Raw genomic sequence first — 16391 nt, forward strand, 5'->3', positions numbered from 1 at the left:
AGCAAGTGTCACTTTACGCGATGCGTGTTACTCGGATGATGCCACGACAATGCGGCGCCGATACGCGCGATGAATTCCTATCGAAATCAGCCCTCGATTCGCCTGCCAAGACGGCATATATCGGCATCAACGCGAGAGCGTGACGACGATACGTCTCTTTGGGCACGCAATAATTAATCGATCCAAAACCCTAACCGATAGCTAACTGGGTCGTGGAAAAACGCAACTCGCCGATACGAGACGCAGTCCAAGCGGTCGATTTACCGAGATAAGTTACCTCGAATAGTTTTACTTTCTCTTGCGAGGAATATCACGAAACGTGAATCATTTCGAGCGTAAAGGCCTATCTAGATGAGCCAATTTTTAGAGTATCTTATATCTTACTATTAGAATATCACAATTTCAAAATTGTGGCTTTTACCTTGCTCTGATATTATAATCTGGATGAAAATTTATCGAAAAATAATCTCTTTAATTACTTAGAGCTCGAGTGCTTTACGTTTCCCTTATAAGGAATCAGCGGAGCCCCATTCGCTTTCGCGAATTTTTGTGTCGGCGATCGCGTGCGTGCGTTACGAGAGGAAAAGGCGTCGATATCGTCGACAGCATTCCGTGCGTTCACGCATATATGTTAGGTCTGGGAATAGACGGGAGCGTGCGCGCGGGTCTCGGGAAAAAAAAAGAGATTGGACTCCGTGGTAATTTGCATGGTGTTTGCATGGCATTAATACGAATGCACGCACGCGGCGTGCCTTCGATCTCGCGCATCGATCGCGCCGGAGCCCGGCCCGACCCAGCTCGGCCCGCCGTCGCCAGCAGCAGAATACGAGAGAGTCGAGAATCGATCTGGAGCGCTCGCATGGCATTTATATACATACACTGTCACTGCGGATCGCTTCGTTCAAAATAGGCGTCCCGCTCACCTGAACGCATTCTCGAGTCTGGGGGTCTATACGCGAGAGGCTACTATCATTCCACTTTTATCTACGGGAGAAAATACTTTCGAATTATATATTTGATTTCTGTTTATTAATTTGTTAATGATTTTGTAGCGCTACATCTTGTTCATATTCGCTACATCTTGTGAATATGAACGGTTGAAGTTAATCGCGTGTGCGCAAGCATGAACTATGGAACACAGATATCCAGACGTCGGATTATTCTATCAATATAAGTTTGTTAAGAAATTTTACATCGATTTGTGTTGGTTGCGTAAAACATTTGAATTAATTTTATCCGGGAATAATCAATAAACATGTCTTAGCGATGAATTATTAATTGAATGCTTAATGGTGTGCGCGTAAAAGCCGCGTGTACGCGGTTCCCAGGAAGTGTTACGAAAATACTTTTGACGGTCCGAAGTCAGGGATCATGAAAGTGGACGAAGAAGGATGGTTGGAAGAAAAGAGACCGAGAAGGAAAGAAGAAGAGAGAAAGACTCTGAGACTGCTTGCGAGGAATGTTTACGCGTGCCGTACGTAACGAATCGCCGAAGAGAGGCCACTTTCATGGAGCGAGGAAAGCCGTCTACCTACATCGTGCGTGGTAGACAGAGGCTACACCTGGGCGACTGTATTTTTTCGTGTGCGACTAGGACAATGGAGAAAGAGAACCTATTTCACATTTTTTCAATTTTTAAATATTATAAAATCTATTTCACTCCCCCCCCTCTCTCTCTTTCTTATGGATCGCTTTATTATCATTTAGGAGTTGAATCTTTTCGTTTAAATAATATTAAGACGAATTATATAGTAAAGGAAAGTGGAAATTAGCATGATATTTAATTTAGAGATTTCTATATAAAATTAGGACAAATTCCAGTAACTCGCGGAGACTGAAAGTATTTCAAGAAGAGATATGTTCTTAGATACCGGAACGTCTGATTAGTCCGACATCAAAGAAAACACGAAGACACACCTAGAACATCTGACTTTCAGACGCGTGCGAGAGCGGCTTGGGTTTCACGAGCCAGGAAACTCGTTCGTTCGTTCGTTTCCTTGCAATGCTTCACGTCGCGAGAGAAGGTAAAAGCGGGGGAAGAGCAGAACCGTGCCATCGTACTTATGGTAAAAACGAGTTAAATAAGGTTCACGAATTTCCTCCGCCATAAGGCGGTCACTCGAGCAAGACCGATCGCCACGCGTCGCTGTATGATATAAACGTGGACCAAATAAGGCCTTCGAATTTTCTCGTAATGAGGGGCTTGGTAGAAGAACCGATTGCGAGTGAAGTTCGGCTGTTAACTAGCTCAGCCTTGACGGGGTATACTTAAAGCAGGGATAGAGAACTCGTCTGGAGAGTCACGCTAGCAAGATTCCAAGGTTGGTCTGACGATCTTGTCGGAAATATACGGAATTTTGATTTATTGCAATTGTACGTGATCCATGAGTGTAGCGGAAATTAAACTGCTAAAAATCATTGAATATCATAAAATAAATATGATAAATTACATGCCACATATATAATGTATGCTCGCACGAAAATTGAAGACGAAGAATATCATAAAAAAATTCCGGTACTGCAATACGTAATTTTAGAATAAAGATTTGATCTTTTTCGTTTGATTTATATGTAAATGTATGTCTTTCTCTCTTGATATTTTCAATACATTGAGGTACATATCTCTAAAGAAATATTTATAAAATTACTATCGGAAATAAAAAGTAAACAATAATGTTTTATTGTGAATCACTGGATGGGCTACATGGATATATTGGACCGGTTCCAACGTTATATACTAAATTAAATTTTATGTGGTACAAAAAATAGTCAAAGTGTGATAACTTTGCCGATATGAATATACTTAACAATTTTTACATACCAGCAAATTGGTATCGAAAAGGTTAATCATCCAGTGACCTTGTACATTGCCGTAACCGATCATTAGCGGCGAATTAATTTCAGCGAAGAATACTCCGCTAATTCCGGCTTACAGTCGAGAGAAGTCATCTCGGCGGTTGCGTTGGCTTAAGTAATTACTCACGCTGGCTGTATATCATCGGCGCGCAATAAATTGTATTTTATTCAGTTTAGTCCGGCGAGACTCGCGAACGCTCGCACGTATATGCTTATAACAACGACCAACGCTCGCACGTAATACGAGGTACGTAATGTACGGCCTATAAAACTGCATTCTTCCGAGGAGCGCGAGACATAAACGCGACCGCGACACGACCGGCTCTTCTCGGAAAGCAACGTCGAGGAACGTTATTAACGCATCCTAATTTTTATTTATGCGAACCTCACGCGTGCTAGACGGTTCTGGTGACAGGACACTTGTCCAACATTTTTTTTAAGACGCCGCATAGCCGACCTAAAAGCAATCTCACTGTGTGTATTAAGGCCATTTCCGCTTCCTGTGTTCAGCGCTCGTCTGATTCTCAGCGGACGCCGCTTACGCATACGGTTATTATATGGAACAAATAAAGAAGATAAAATCAGACGATCATGTTTAACGGTAAATACGAAGTACGAATGCAGATCTCGAAGTGTGATTGTGGCACAAGTGACTTTTCACTAATTCCGCGCCGGACGTAATGAGTTAGAAAAATGCACGGTGTCGGATTATGTACACAACGTTGCGAATATTATTTGAGCCTATTGTAACGGTATATCCATTGCTCAACGATGCATCAGTTATTAATAGTGCTATTTCACATGATTAATGATCATGAGAAAGTCTGGCCTCTCATATCTAAGCATAGGTATTGTTAATATTATTTAATTTGAACACGATATCCTCGATTGCATATTACTCGATAAAGATTGTCATATCACGTTTCTGAGCGTTTCAAAATCTTGTCTCACTTCGATAAGCCTCTGAAAATAGGCGAGCCCGCGAGAAATGGCTGTGGCGAAAACAGCCAAAAAGCGAGTTGTTTCGGGGCGGACGTTTCCTGAATCATCAGGGTTATCATTCTGATTGTTTTCTGATCTTCGATTGTCTCGAATATTCGAGCTGTAACACGAGACGGACGTCTCGTCGAATCTTTGTGAAATCTAAAAATGTAGGTATCTTCTTCAGAGTGAAATCGAGATTCCGATCGAATGGGTATCCAAAGACGAATACCTAATTTCGATATATCGAATGTCAAATATTAAATTGTAACTTTGGTTTTATGTAGGTTTGCATTATTAATTATTATTCGTATTAGAATATGTTTGATTCTAGTCATAATTAAACTGATTTAGTTGAATCTTAAATTAAATTGATCGATATCAATATAATATAGGTAATTTAATTAAATAGGATACTGAAATATTTGTGAAAATTCAGACTTGTAATTTTTTGCAATAATGAGAGTAACATTAATTAATGCCGTGAAAGTCTTGGAGTTATACTTTCGTGTACAGCCTTGCGATTAAATCAGTTGCATATCTTAGATTACGGAAGGAAAAGTTCAGTTTTCTCATAAAAAAGGGTCGCCAGGAACTCACACTCACTGACCTAGGTTCTAAGATGTGTTGGCAGTTGGTCGGTTTGCTCGGTATGAAAGTGATCAGGGGCCTACGATAAAGCTGTAAGTAGGTCAGCTCAGTGGGGCTCAGACTGGTCCCCCGAGATACCATAAAATTTCATTCCATTTTTGCGTCTCGTCGAAAGTCAATCTTGCTTTGTGCGTCCGGCCCTTGTTCTCCTGTGCCAAGCCTACTTCCGCTGGAATCCGTGACCATTTGTTTTGCTCGATTTTGCTTTCCTATCCACCCATCGAACTAATACTGGGTCAGTCGTATTGAAAATTGTCCCGTTACTGAACTCTCTTTCGCAGCAGCCTCTTACGTATTAATTATTGCGTATGATCTCGATTAATGCGCTTTAATTAGGAAGTTTAATTTTTGATCTAATATTAAAGACAACCAAAGTAATAATAAGAAAATTTATCTGGAAAGATATATATATATATATATATATATATATAATACTCAAAATTTTAATTTCCGCAATTAAATAACATAAAAAAATGATATAACTTAATACAGACTAATGGAAATTTATGGCGTAATAACTTCTAATTACATGTTGTAACAATAATCGTTTTGATTCCACGTTTGCGCGCGCGATATTTTCAGATAAATAGGAAAGCCTGATCAATTACTATCTAATTTTTTCTAAAAAATCAGTCTCGCGTTATACAACAACAAATTGCTCATCCATTATCTTAAGAGTGTATGCTCGGTGGGCTAATCGTTTGTATTACGACGTTAGGAGATTCGCCGTGCGCTCTGCGCGGTGGCCAATCAGAAATGCAATCAGCGTTCGTAATTATAACGCGTAATTTGCGATACTTTCGCAACCGCAGCGGGCTCGGCAAATAAATCCTTCTCCGTTCCTCTCTTATTTCCACGCTACGCCAGCAGCCAGCAGTGGCAGCAGTCAGGGGAGGATCCGCGTCTTGCTTCTCGCGTTTCTCCACGACAATGTAAACGTCCTTATTGCCGTCACGCGGAAGACATTCGTGTTTATTCTCTTCCTTTTCATTATCGCAATTTTAGCTTTTGTTGTCCAGCACAAGATTCTTCATTAAGAACCGCAAGTAAATATTTATGTAACGCAGCATGTAATTTTAATAACGAAAGAAATTTTAAAAAGGAAAAAGAGATGTAGAAAACGGAAGAAGTAGAATCTTTGTAGAAAATAGATGAAAGAAAATGAAATAATAGGATATATACTTTAAGAGAAAGGAATTGTGACTGAATTATAATTGAGATTTCAATTTCTACCCTAGAAGCTCTCTTTCTACATAATAGTTGTCTGAACGTTTTAGAACTGTGAAGTTTTATTATTTCTGTGATAAGTATATGATGAAAATAAAAGTGCTCAGATTTTTCGAATACCGATCCGAGGCTGCTCCAGCTTGAAGATCTCTCCGCCGGTCACTTGTTCCGTATGTACTCTAACGCGTTCCGATACGTGCCAATTTCACGCTTCGGAGCCCCCCAGGTCTCCGCCTCCGTCGCCCTACGATTTCTTCTTACCTCCTTCGCGCCGCGGCCGAGCAACATGTTATATTTACCGTCCATTCATTCTATTCCGCGGCCAATTCCGCGGTGCATTATTTCATTTACGCTGTTCTCGCCGCCTTTCGCAACCCGCGCCGGCCGTCTCAATCGAGTGGTCGTGCTAACTTGTCGGAGGATAGATCGCGTATATCGCGCTGTTCATCGGGATTCGCCACTTTCCCAACTATCTTTTCGAAATACAGAACGAGCGGTAGTGATGTTGCACGCACAACGCTTTATAAATCTTGCATCTTGTTGATTTATCGTTGCATCGTCATTCGCTACCGTAAATAGTGTTGTGTTTGTGTATGTGTTTCGTTTGCAAACGCACGTGGTTGCGATAATATTTTCTTTGATAAGTTTCCATTTCTTTCATAATGTCGCAAATATTGCTGCTACACTGAGAAAAAAATATTTAAATCCAAAAAAAATTTATTAGGTGGCTCCTATAAATAGCATATTTACTTACTTTTTACACATATTTATTTAGAATTAGATATTTTTATTTCAATTAAATAAAAATATCTAATTATAAATAAATATGTGTAAAAAGTAAGTATAAATATGCTATTAGGAGCCACCTAATAAATATTTTTTTGGATTAAAATATTTTTTTTCAGTGTACAAATCGCGGATACGTCCGTTTATTTGTTCAAGACTTCTTCATTGAATGATTAAAAAATACTAAGAAAGAAAATGGTTCTTTCTTTAACGTGCTTGCATAATTGTTTTGTAACTACTCGGATTCTTATACAACTTATATAATTTATATTTAATGCATTATGGAATAATATTTAACCGAAAAGCAGAGATCTGTGTTGCGAAGAAATTTGTTTTCAACAAATTGATAGTCGTCGAGAGATCTAAATAGATACCTGTATCTTAAGAAACTTGTGCATACGAAATTAATTTTACATGTCAAGGAAGATAGACCGTTGATATCTAGTTTTCCAAATTTCCTTCGCAACACCGACCGGAGTTACGCATCGTTGCGAAGATCACCGGTGCGATCGACTGCCAACGGAGGATGCTGTGCCGCAATATCTCCGCCGCAGGAAGCACCGAGGCGCGACTCGAGCGAGATAAATCTGCGGCGATCCGTAATTGCGGAGAGAGAGATAGAGAGAGAGAAGAGGACCATTATTCGCTTTCGTGTCGTTCGATCGTACGCGTGCCGATCGCGGCAATTTCACGCTTCGCGTCATCGAACTTCGCTCCCGGGATCGCCTTCTCGGGATACCCTACGAGGTATCCCTTCTCGCAAAAGGCGATCCGTTACCAGCTTTCGACGAACCTGTCGAGAGTGGTCATCTGCCGGCGTTGTCTCACCCGACCTTTTCCATCCGTTGCCGCTCTCGCGCCGATCTCGCGCTTCGTCGCTTCCATGTGCGCGGCGTCGATAACCGTTCCTCTCGAGAACCGTTATCGGCCCGACCTAACCATCACCTATCGAGATCATTCGACTTCACTGCGGCATTTGTGAAAACGAAGTTCCAAGACCCGCTGGTGCATTTCGGTGGTCCGCGACACAGAGAGGAGCGGCGGACGATGCGCGACGACTAATTGGCTGTTGAGAGGAGAATCTCTTTGAGTCCTGAATAATTCTCTGTTTAATAGTCAATCAGCTACTGAAGTTTCGAGTATGGTCTATGGGAAAGTTAATGTGTCTCGGCCTTCATGTTAGCTTTCATTTTTCCAGCTTGCTCTGGCTTTGACGCTGATCTCTTTACTTATCGATCTTTTTTTTTTCCACGGAGTCGATATTTTCTACGGAATATATGTCATTTTATTTGCATCTGTATGTTACATTATTTTATTATTTTATATTAACAGATATGTGGTGGCATATCAATGAATACAAAATTATATACTTTATCTATATATAAGATAGTATATCTCGTATATAGGAGCGAGAGAAACGACATGACAAACAAAGAAAAAAATATGCCTCGTTGAAAATGAGGACTGATATTCATTGATAGTTATTCTAGGAGTTGAAAGTAGAAGGAAAGAAACGTTGCAGCCGCGATACATACGTTTTCGCTTTAAAGTATGTGATGTTATTAGTCAAATAAAAAGTAGCGCTTACTTTCTATTACTTATTTGCTTAAATTATAAGACGATAATTTAAATGTCTTGAAAATTAAAATAATGTCTCACGTCTGAGATAATTATTTATTTAACAATCATGATAATATATATCGTTAAAACATAATGACTAAATAATTTTGTCGGTAGAAAACATTGCGATTTCACATTCGTTCCACTGTCACAATTACCTCGATTAGTTATTGTATATTTAAGAACATTAGTCATATATTTTCTATATCGATCATAACAGAAATTATGTTAAAAAGATAATCAACAAGATATAGAAAGAACATATGCTAAATCATAATTCAAATCCGTAAAATTCTCCTTTTTCAAATAAGTATATCTTTGAATTTGGCAGATTTAATTGTATAAGGATTTGAAATTGCTTTTCAAATAAGGAAAATATAAATCAATTTTATATTGCATCTAATTTATGATTCTGTTTATAATTTAATACATTTTAGTAAAATTTGTCACTTATATTTCTTTGCTTCTGAGTTCTCTGGTTAAGGGAAAATAAATCAACTTTATATTGTACCTAATTTATGATTTTACTTATAATTTAATACGTTTTCGTAAAATTTGTTACTTATATTTCTTTTCTTTCGAGTGATTAATGTGAGCTGTTGTTTCGAACAAATGTTAAAGCTGGATTTATATGCAAGTTAAATGATCTACAGAGTTTATTGTATTTAAAACAATGAATACATTTTTCTTATCAAGAATTTGATACAGGAGAATTTTTTAAATCTACTTCTGACGTTTTTGGTACGTTATGGCAATTCTACTTCCAGTTCTTTATACACGTTATACGCAGGCAGCTAACTGCGAATGCGCGACGCGACATTGCTCAGATAAAAATCACTGTACGCCGCGACGCTGCATGACGATGAGTGTCAGTCGGTGCGGATTAACAGTATTCGGAGTATGTTGTTCACGTTGTCCTTCGAGAAGCGTGTTAACCTACATTAACGGCATGCCGCATGTCGCGCGTTTTCTTCCGGAGGATGAGTCGTGCGGAGACTTCGGTCGGACTTTCGTAATCCGTAGATCTTGCTCGTGGAAAGTGACGAAGGACGAAATCATTTCCCTCGATCTCTCCTGTCACCTGTAATTACCATATTCTGCCTGGAATCCCGCTTTGTAGTAATATCAATTTTTGTTACTTTTATGTGGACACGGGAATAAATAATTAGTGGTTGCGAATTACTTTGCGATTTCATACTTTCCCCTAAAGAAATTTAAATTCGCGTTTCAACAATTGTTCTTGAATTAAAGTTGTTGATAATTAAACATTTTTTTTCTGCGTTGAAATTTAAAGAACATTGGGATTTTAAATCTATTAAATAAGTAAAGGTAAGAGAGAAGTAATATAAGGAAGATGCGCAAAATAGTAATATATCTTTCAACCATCGATTGCAATTTTCTATTTTAACTTCAACATAAATGATAAACGATGTTTCTTTCGCGATAGTTTACGTTCTGGCAATATAATAATTTACGTTATTGCAATATAAGCTGGCATCGTCGAATGAAAGGTTGACACGTTTTTATCTCTGTATACAATTTGCGTCAATGATTACTCCGTTAGAGAACATAATTAGCATGCATACGACAAGGCTAAAAGATGATCGCACGACATGGATAACCCGAGAATTATCTGAGATGAGAATCCAAGTGGTTGTGAATTTTTATATTCACGGCGGAAGAAAATCTCTATCGTTATGTAAATAATGGCGCGATTTTTTATAGTTCTAGGACATCTGACTTCACATTTCTCGTCATTATTGTCAAGATAAATTATGTTATGATGATCTAACTAAAATTATAGTAATATTTATCAATTTATATTTGCATTCTTCTCGCTTTCCGTAGTCTGAGAATCGGCACAGCTCTGCCTCTGTACACTGAAAAAAGGTTTTAGTTATAATAACCAAGGCTTGGTGAAATAGCTTCAATAACTAAAGGGTTTTAGTGATTATGACGAAATAATGTTAACAAATTTGGTTAACATTAACCAAATATTTTGTCATAATCACTAAACCCTTTAGTTGAAGCTATTTCACCAAGCCTTGGTTATTATAACCAAAACTTTTTTTCAGTGTGTTGTCGTTCCCAGATTTTGATGCATCGAAAATTCGATTGCCATTCAAAAAGTCTGGGAGAAAAATGTCTCGTTACGTAAACTTATAAGATTTTGCACGACGTTGATTTGCTCAATGTTTCGGCTAGGCCCGCGCGCCACTGATTGCCGTACGGTAACGACATAATTGTCCGTTATGCGCGATTTCCTCGACTATTACTTTTCACCGCGGCGATTTATCGGCGATGTACAACGAGCTGTGCACACCGTGCGAATACACGTGCCTCCGGCTCGCGGCTTACACGGTCGAGGAAATGCGCGGTCTTTCGGTTTTACGGTGAATTACATCATCATTGCATCGTCCAATCGTTGGTTACTTGTGACGCACGATCGCAACGTCATTACCGCGCCAAACCACGTATACAGGATGGTCCACTGTCATTTCTATCACTCATTGATAGCAAACCTTTCGAAGAATTTTCAGAAGCAATTTATTTCTAGCGAAAGTTTAATAATAATTCTTTTCCTGGAGAGTTTTCTAATTTTCAAGTTAATATTTGATCAATTAATAAAAAAATTAAAATAACCAAGCTTTAATTACTTTCTTTGGGTAGACTTCCGAAAACGGCCCCCCTCCGATTTCGATGAAACTTTGTGAAAAGCTTCGTTTTGAGTTAAAATGAAAGCCCTTAAAAGGAATTTTGGCGACTCCTATGATAAAGCCATTTTTTTAGATAAAATGATAAAAAATATAGGAAAATCTTCGTAATTCTACAGGATGTTATAAATTGAATATATACTGTTTGTATTCAATGATTTAATGTTTTTATTATATACTTACAGCAGAATACATAAATAATATGCTTTGTAATATATTACACTTTCCACGCGAACCGAGGTTCACGCACACCCCCTCGTGCTTTCGGGGGAGGTGCGGTAGTCCCGAAATGGTTCACGCATACACTTTCCACGCGAACCGAGGTTCACGCACACCCCCCCCGTGCTTTCGGGGGAGGTGCGGTAGTACCGAAATAGTTCACGCATACACTTTCCACGCGAACCGAGGTTCACGCACACCCCCCCCGTGCTTTCGGGGGAGGTGCGGTAGTCCCGAAATAGTTCACGCATACACTTTCCACGCGAACCGAGGTTCACGCACACCCCCCCGTGCTTTCGGGGGAGGTGTGGTAGTCCCGAAATAGTTCACGCATACAAACAGTATATATTCAATTTATAACATCCTGTAGAATTACGAAGATTTTCCTATATTTTTTATCATTTTATCTAAAAAAATGGCTTTATCATAGGAGTCGCCAAAATTCCTTTTAAGGGCTTTCATTTTGACCCAAAACGAAGCTTTTCACAAAGTTTCATCGAAATCGGAGGGGGGCCGTTTTCGGAAGTTTATCCCTTTCTTTAATTTTTGATGTTACGTAACTTTGCAATGACATTATAAAATTTATATGAATATATGAAAAAAATTGATTCTGAATTTTTTCAATTACTTATCAGTTAAGAAATGCGATACTTCTAACTTTGTCATTGTATACACTGTATTTATCGGATCGTTATTTTCATTTAATGTGAGTATCAGGAATAGCGTGATCCGGATCAGTTTTGCTCCGCAATGCGTAATTATGGGCTTCAAGCTGGTCTATTTTTTGCAGACGAGGGGGCCGCGACAGATGGAAAGTATCGACGGCGATTTCGAGGCCTTGATGATAGCCCGGTATTATTTAGTTCGTTTTGCAATGTCTACTCCCTTCGGCTGTTTCTCCTGTTGCCTTGCCTCGGTGTTAGATCTTAGACGTACCGTATCATTACGAAAGCGAATGGCCGATCATTGTCTTTCGGCGAGTCGCGCACTCCCCGTTATGGAGTCGCTGCTCCTCTTTGTTCGTTTTCAGTTTTGCAATTCATGAAACGCGATTCGCATTCATTCGTGTGTAGCTTGAATAATACAGTCATTTGTGTTCCACGTGTGGGAACATATTGAATGCTTACTTAAATGTTAGAAATGTAAAAAAGAAAATATTAGAAATATAAAAAAGTTTAATAGAAAAATCTATACACTCAGAGAAATGGACAGTTTGTTCAAAAATTAACAAATGGATAATCCGATATTTTTAGTTGGAATTATGAAAAGCCGATCAAGATTAGAATAATGTCCAATCAGTGATAGCCGGATATCATTGATAATTGATCGGCTATTCATAAAATATCGGATTATCCATTTGTTAATTTTTGAACAAACTGTCCATTTCTCTGAGTGTAATTATCACCGATATTTATCACCTACCATACTACAAGTTTATAATTGTCATATAAATTGTGTGATAAATCGATGTCAATTGCTGTTTCACGCGATTAAACGCCTTCCTACTGAATTTAATGAGTATCTCGCGGTTTCTTCTTCCCGATATCGCGCAAAAATAGCTCCGACAGATCGGTTTTTACGCCCGTCTCGTTATTACCCGTGTGTTTACTCATACATCACGAGCGGCCGGTGGTACATCGACGAGCAAGAATCTCGGGAATGCATTCCACGGTCGTAACGCGTCGGCTCGGTCGGTGGCTTCGCTGCAGACATCTTTATTTGAGCTGCGTGCGTATACGAATGAAGTTCGTGCAGGGCCGCGCTCGTGGGGAAACAACGGGTTTTTCCACGAACTGTATAATAGCGAATTTCACAGATTAGAGCCGTAACGTAAATTTAAAATACGCTCTGCGGTTAATACAGATTTGCAACGGAAATTTAACAAGAACGAGTGATGCCGCATTGGCGTGACTTTGACCATGAATACCGTAGGAATCTGCACTTGCACTTCTATTCTTGTTTATAATTATAGAGATCTAAATGAATAAAAGTTAAATGAAGATTGCTTCCAGAATTTCGTCGGACAGGTTGTATTTATCGTTAAATGCAGCATGCATTATGACGCATTTAATGATAATTCATCATTAGATGCTCGCAGTCGCGATCGTTTTTTCTTTTCGAACAGTTATCTGCTCCATGATAGTCTCTCGCTCTGTTAATTAAATCATGCTACCGAGTCACTCGTACATTGCGTTCCCTCGTTTGTGGAATTAATTTGTGGGGCTTGTTTGCATCGACTGTTAGTCACAGACCGCTGAGTGCATTTATACTCTTATTTACAATCTTCCTTTGTCCAATAACGATATACATATATGGATCCAGAGATTCACATGACTCGTCTTTTTCTGACTTCCTATATTTTAATCATCTAAATATATGGATTTTCTGTTTGTCTTAAATATTTCGAAGCTAGCGGGTGATGTGTATTGTTTTCCATATATGAGGGAATAATACAATTAGCTAATACATTATTTATAAAATTTCCTGTTATTTTATTGATAAGTTTGTTTTCTTCTACTTTTGGCTTTTGGACGGATCATAAGTGAGGGAAGTTTTTAAATAGAATAGTAATTTTGGATAACCGATAGCAGGCTTATAATATAATATATATGGTTACGTAAGATTTTTTAAATATAAATATTGATATCTATGTTGATTTATTAAACAATATATTATGATTGAAATTGAGTTTGCGTTCTGTATTTTCCTCGGTATTTTCAAAGTGATTTGTAACTACAAATAACATGGTTACGTGTTTTTTTTTATTATTCGTACTTAATATTCATATTCTAAATTTTGTATTTATGCGTTTATGTGCGTCATATATTGCTGATGTGAAGAAATAACTTTAAAAGTATATATATTGTATCTAAGACTATAGAGTTAGATGTATCTGTGTAATCTGTGTATCTGTGAAATGAAATAATAAATTAAAAATACGAAATTTTAATTTAAGAGCAGAGCAAGCTATAAAAAATAACAACTACACGCATTGTCTTGGCTGAATAAAGTGATAAAATCTGCACGAACGAAATGTCACGTCATGAATGTTGGCGCTTTGGTGGAAATGAATTGACAAAAATAAGAAATACATATAAAAAATAAATGACAATTACACATGTTATATGAGTGCCTAGCCAAGCATAGAATTAGCGAGCTATACTAGTCTGTGCTCCGATGCACGTAACATCGAAGCCCGTAACTCCAGCGAATTAACATTTCCTGGACGCTTTCTAGGTCCGGCCGACCGAATATCTCGTCTGGCGCGACGAAAATTGTGCAATCGTGATCTCCTGGCGAGAGAAATTGCACGGTACTATTGTCAGGTGCCGTAATTTATCGCGATGATTATGCAAGGAAGTGCCGTTTTGCTACTGTCGAACCCGAACTCATCATTTCGTCGTTGTAACGTAGATTTCGCTATAATTTTAATTCAATCAGCATCGTACCTAAATATAGCTTTCTGAAATGCAAGTACAGTTAAACATGGCACAGAATAGAGATTTATTTATGCTTTGGGACGATATCTCTTACGGATATCAACAAAAGATAGAAAGAAAATAATATTAATTTTATATAAAGCTCCTTATAAAGCAATAGTGCGTTTTATATTCTGTTAATCTCATATTGAAAAGTTTGTTTGAATGTTTCTAGTTTATATTAGACGTTTTTGATTAAAAACCCGATATGTATTATTTCTGTATTAAGAGATGCGACAACATTGATGATTATACCAGCAGCATGATTAAAGGAGACAATTTTTCCACTTGTCGGTTACAGATTCGCCACGACTTGAGAATGCGAGATTGTGCGAAAGGCAGAGAGGCGCGGAATGCTGGTGCTGCGAAGACACTGAGGTCTGCGACCATCGCGGGAAATGACCATGACGAGCGTGGCTGTCGCCCCGGGTAGCCTCGGCGCACCTCCAGCTATGCTCAACCCCAAGATGTATCATCTGCAACAGGGTCTCAGCCCGACGTCCGGCTCGCCCACCTCCGGCAAGGTAAGCCCCCGAAAATCGTTCGCCCGAGAATCCGTGATCGATGTCCGATCAGTCCGATATCTGTGGAGTCTCGCGCGATACGCGATACGCGAGAGAGCGTGTCTGATGCGAGACGCTCTTACGGCGGCGTTTTACGTAACGGGACACAACCGAGGTTGGAATCGTGGAACCTCATCCGCGGTTGGTCATTAGATACAGCCATTGTGGCAAGCTGTAGCTGGATTCTTAAGGAGAGCTTTCTTCTGGTATCGCATTTCTCCGCGTAGTCTAATTGTTACTTGCAGCAACGTCAGACCCGAACGGCTCTCTTCTTACGAAGTCTTCGTACGAAGGAAAGGCCAACGATTTTTTTTTTCGAAACATTTTGCGCGGGGCAAAAACGCTTTTACGTAACAAGAGTGTGGCGTATAATTTGTTAGACAAAGAGCACTTGTGCGGCAAGTATTTAGAAGGAGAGTCAATATCATGGTGCGTTATGGTTTTTATTTGCAAGAAGCAAGATCTGATCATTTTACGGATGTTTACAACAACATGCGGAGAAAGAGCACGATGCACGGGCCGTGCTGGCGTGTCAAAATAGGGAAAGTGCACTCGGATAGGTTAATTACTGGGTATAAGCCGCTTGCATAACGCGGGGATGAATGAACGTGACGTGGTTGCCTATCTCTTGGATCGCAGATTTTTTTTGTACCTACACTCTCCTTTTGCCTTTATCCTTTCCATTTCGTTCCGCGTACCGCGTTACTCTTGAGCAACATTGACGTTGATAGACGTCAACGTATAGATAAGATAATAATTCAATCCGACATGTGTCATTGTTATCTCTTCATTATAAAATTAGCAAAGTTTCATATTTAATAAGATAAAGCTAAAAATTGCATCGCCTATTAAATGGTTGTTCTATTCATAATTTATTTTTACTCGAAAGTCGCAAAAGTAATTGATGTTTTTATAAAGCTTATAAAACACGAGAGGATAGAAAAGAGAAAGATCTTTCCTTCAGATGTACATTTTCTTTTACGTAATCGTGATAGCTATTGCAAATTTCTCCATCAGATACGTACATACAGTCGCGTTGATGTCTCATTCAAAGTATTTGCGAGGCTTTTGATGTGAAGTGGAATGTAAAGGCAGAAATAAACACATCTCCAAGAGCAGCCCGGATCTGTTGCAATAAGCAATATTATGATGTACGTTACGCTTGCTGACCATAAGTACTTTCCATAACGACGTGACACTTTATTGGACGCTTAATTGCCACGCATCCTCGTGCATCGATAAGCAATTTAGTGCTACGATTGCCACGCTAATGATTTTTACCATAAGCCGGGAAT

General features: G+C 38.9%; 1 protein-coding gene across 3 annotated transcripts in view; it reads left to right on the forward strand.

Annotated features, from left to right (window-relative positions):
• Rhogef64c (Rho guanine nucleotide exchange factor at 64C) overlaps nucleotides 1-16391 on the forward strand; it is a 115844-nt gene that overhangs the window by 64465 nt on the left and 34988 nt on the right. For all 3 annotated transcript variants that reach the window (XM_071774971.1, XM_071774969.1, XM_071774970.1), the window contains one exon: nucleotides 14835-15057. In XM_071774971.1, coding sequence (XP_071631072.1) covers nucleotides 14932-15057 — 126 coding nt within the window. In that variant the 5' untranslated portion in view covers nucleotides 14835-14931. The remainder of the gene's footprint in view (nucleotides 1-14834; nucleotides 15058-16391) is intronic.

Source organism: Temnothorax longispinosus, chromosome 4 (assembly GCF_030848805.1).
Source record: "Temnothorax longispinosus isolate EJ_2023e chromosome 4, Tlon_JGU_v1, whole genome shotgun sequence".
In the NCBI taxonomy this organism is placed as follows: Eukaryota; Metazoa; Arthropoda; class Insecta; order Hymenoptera; family Formicidae; genus Temnothorax; species Temnothorax longispinosus.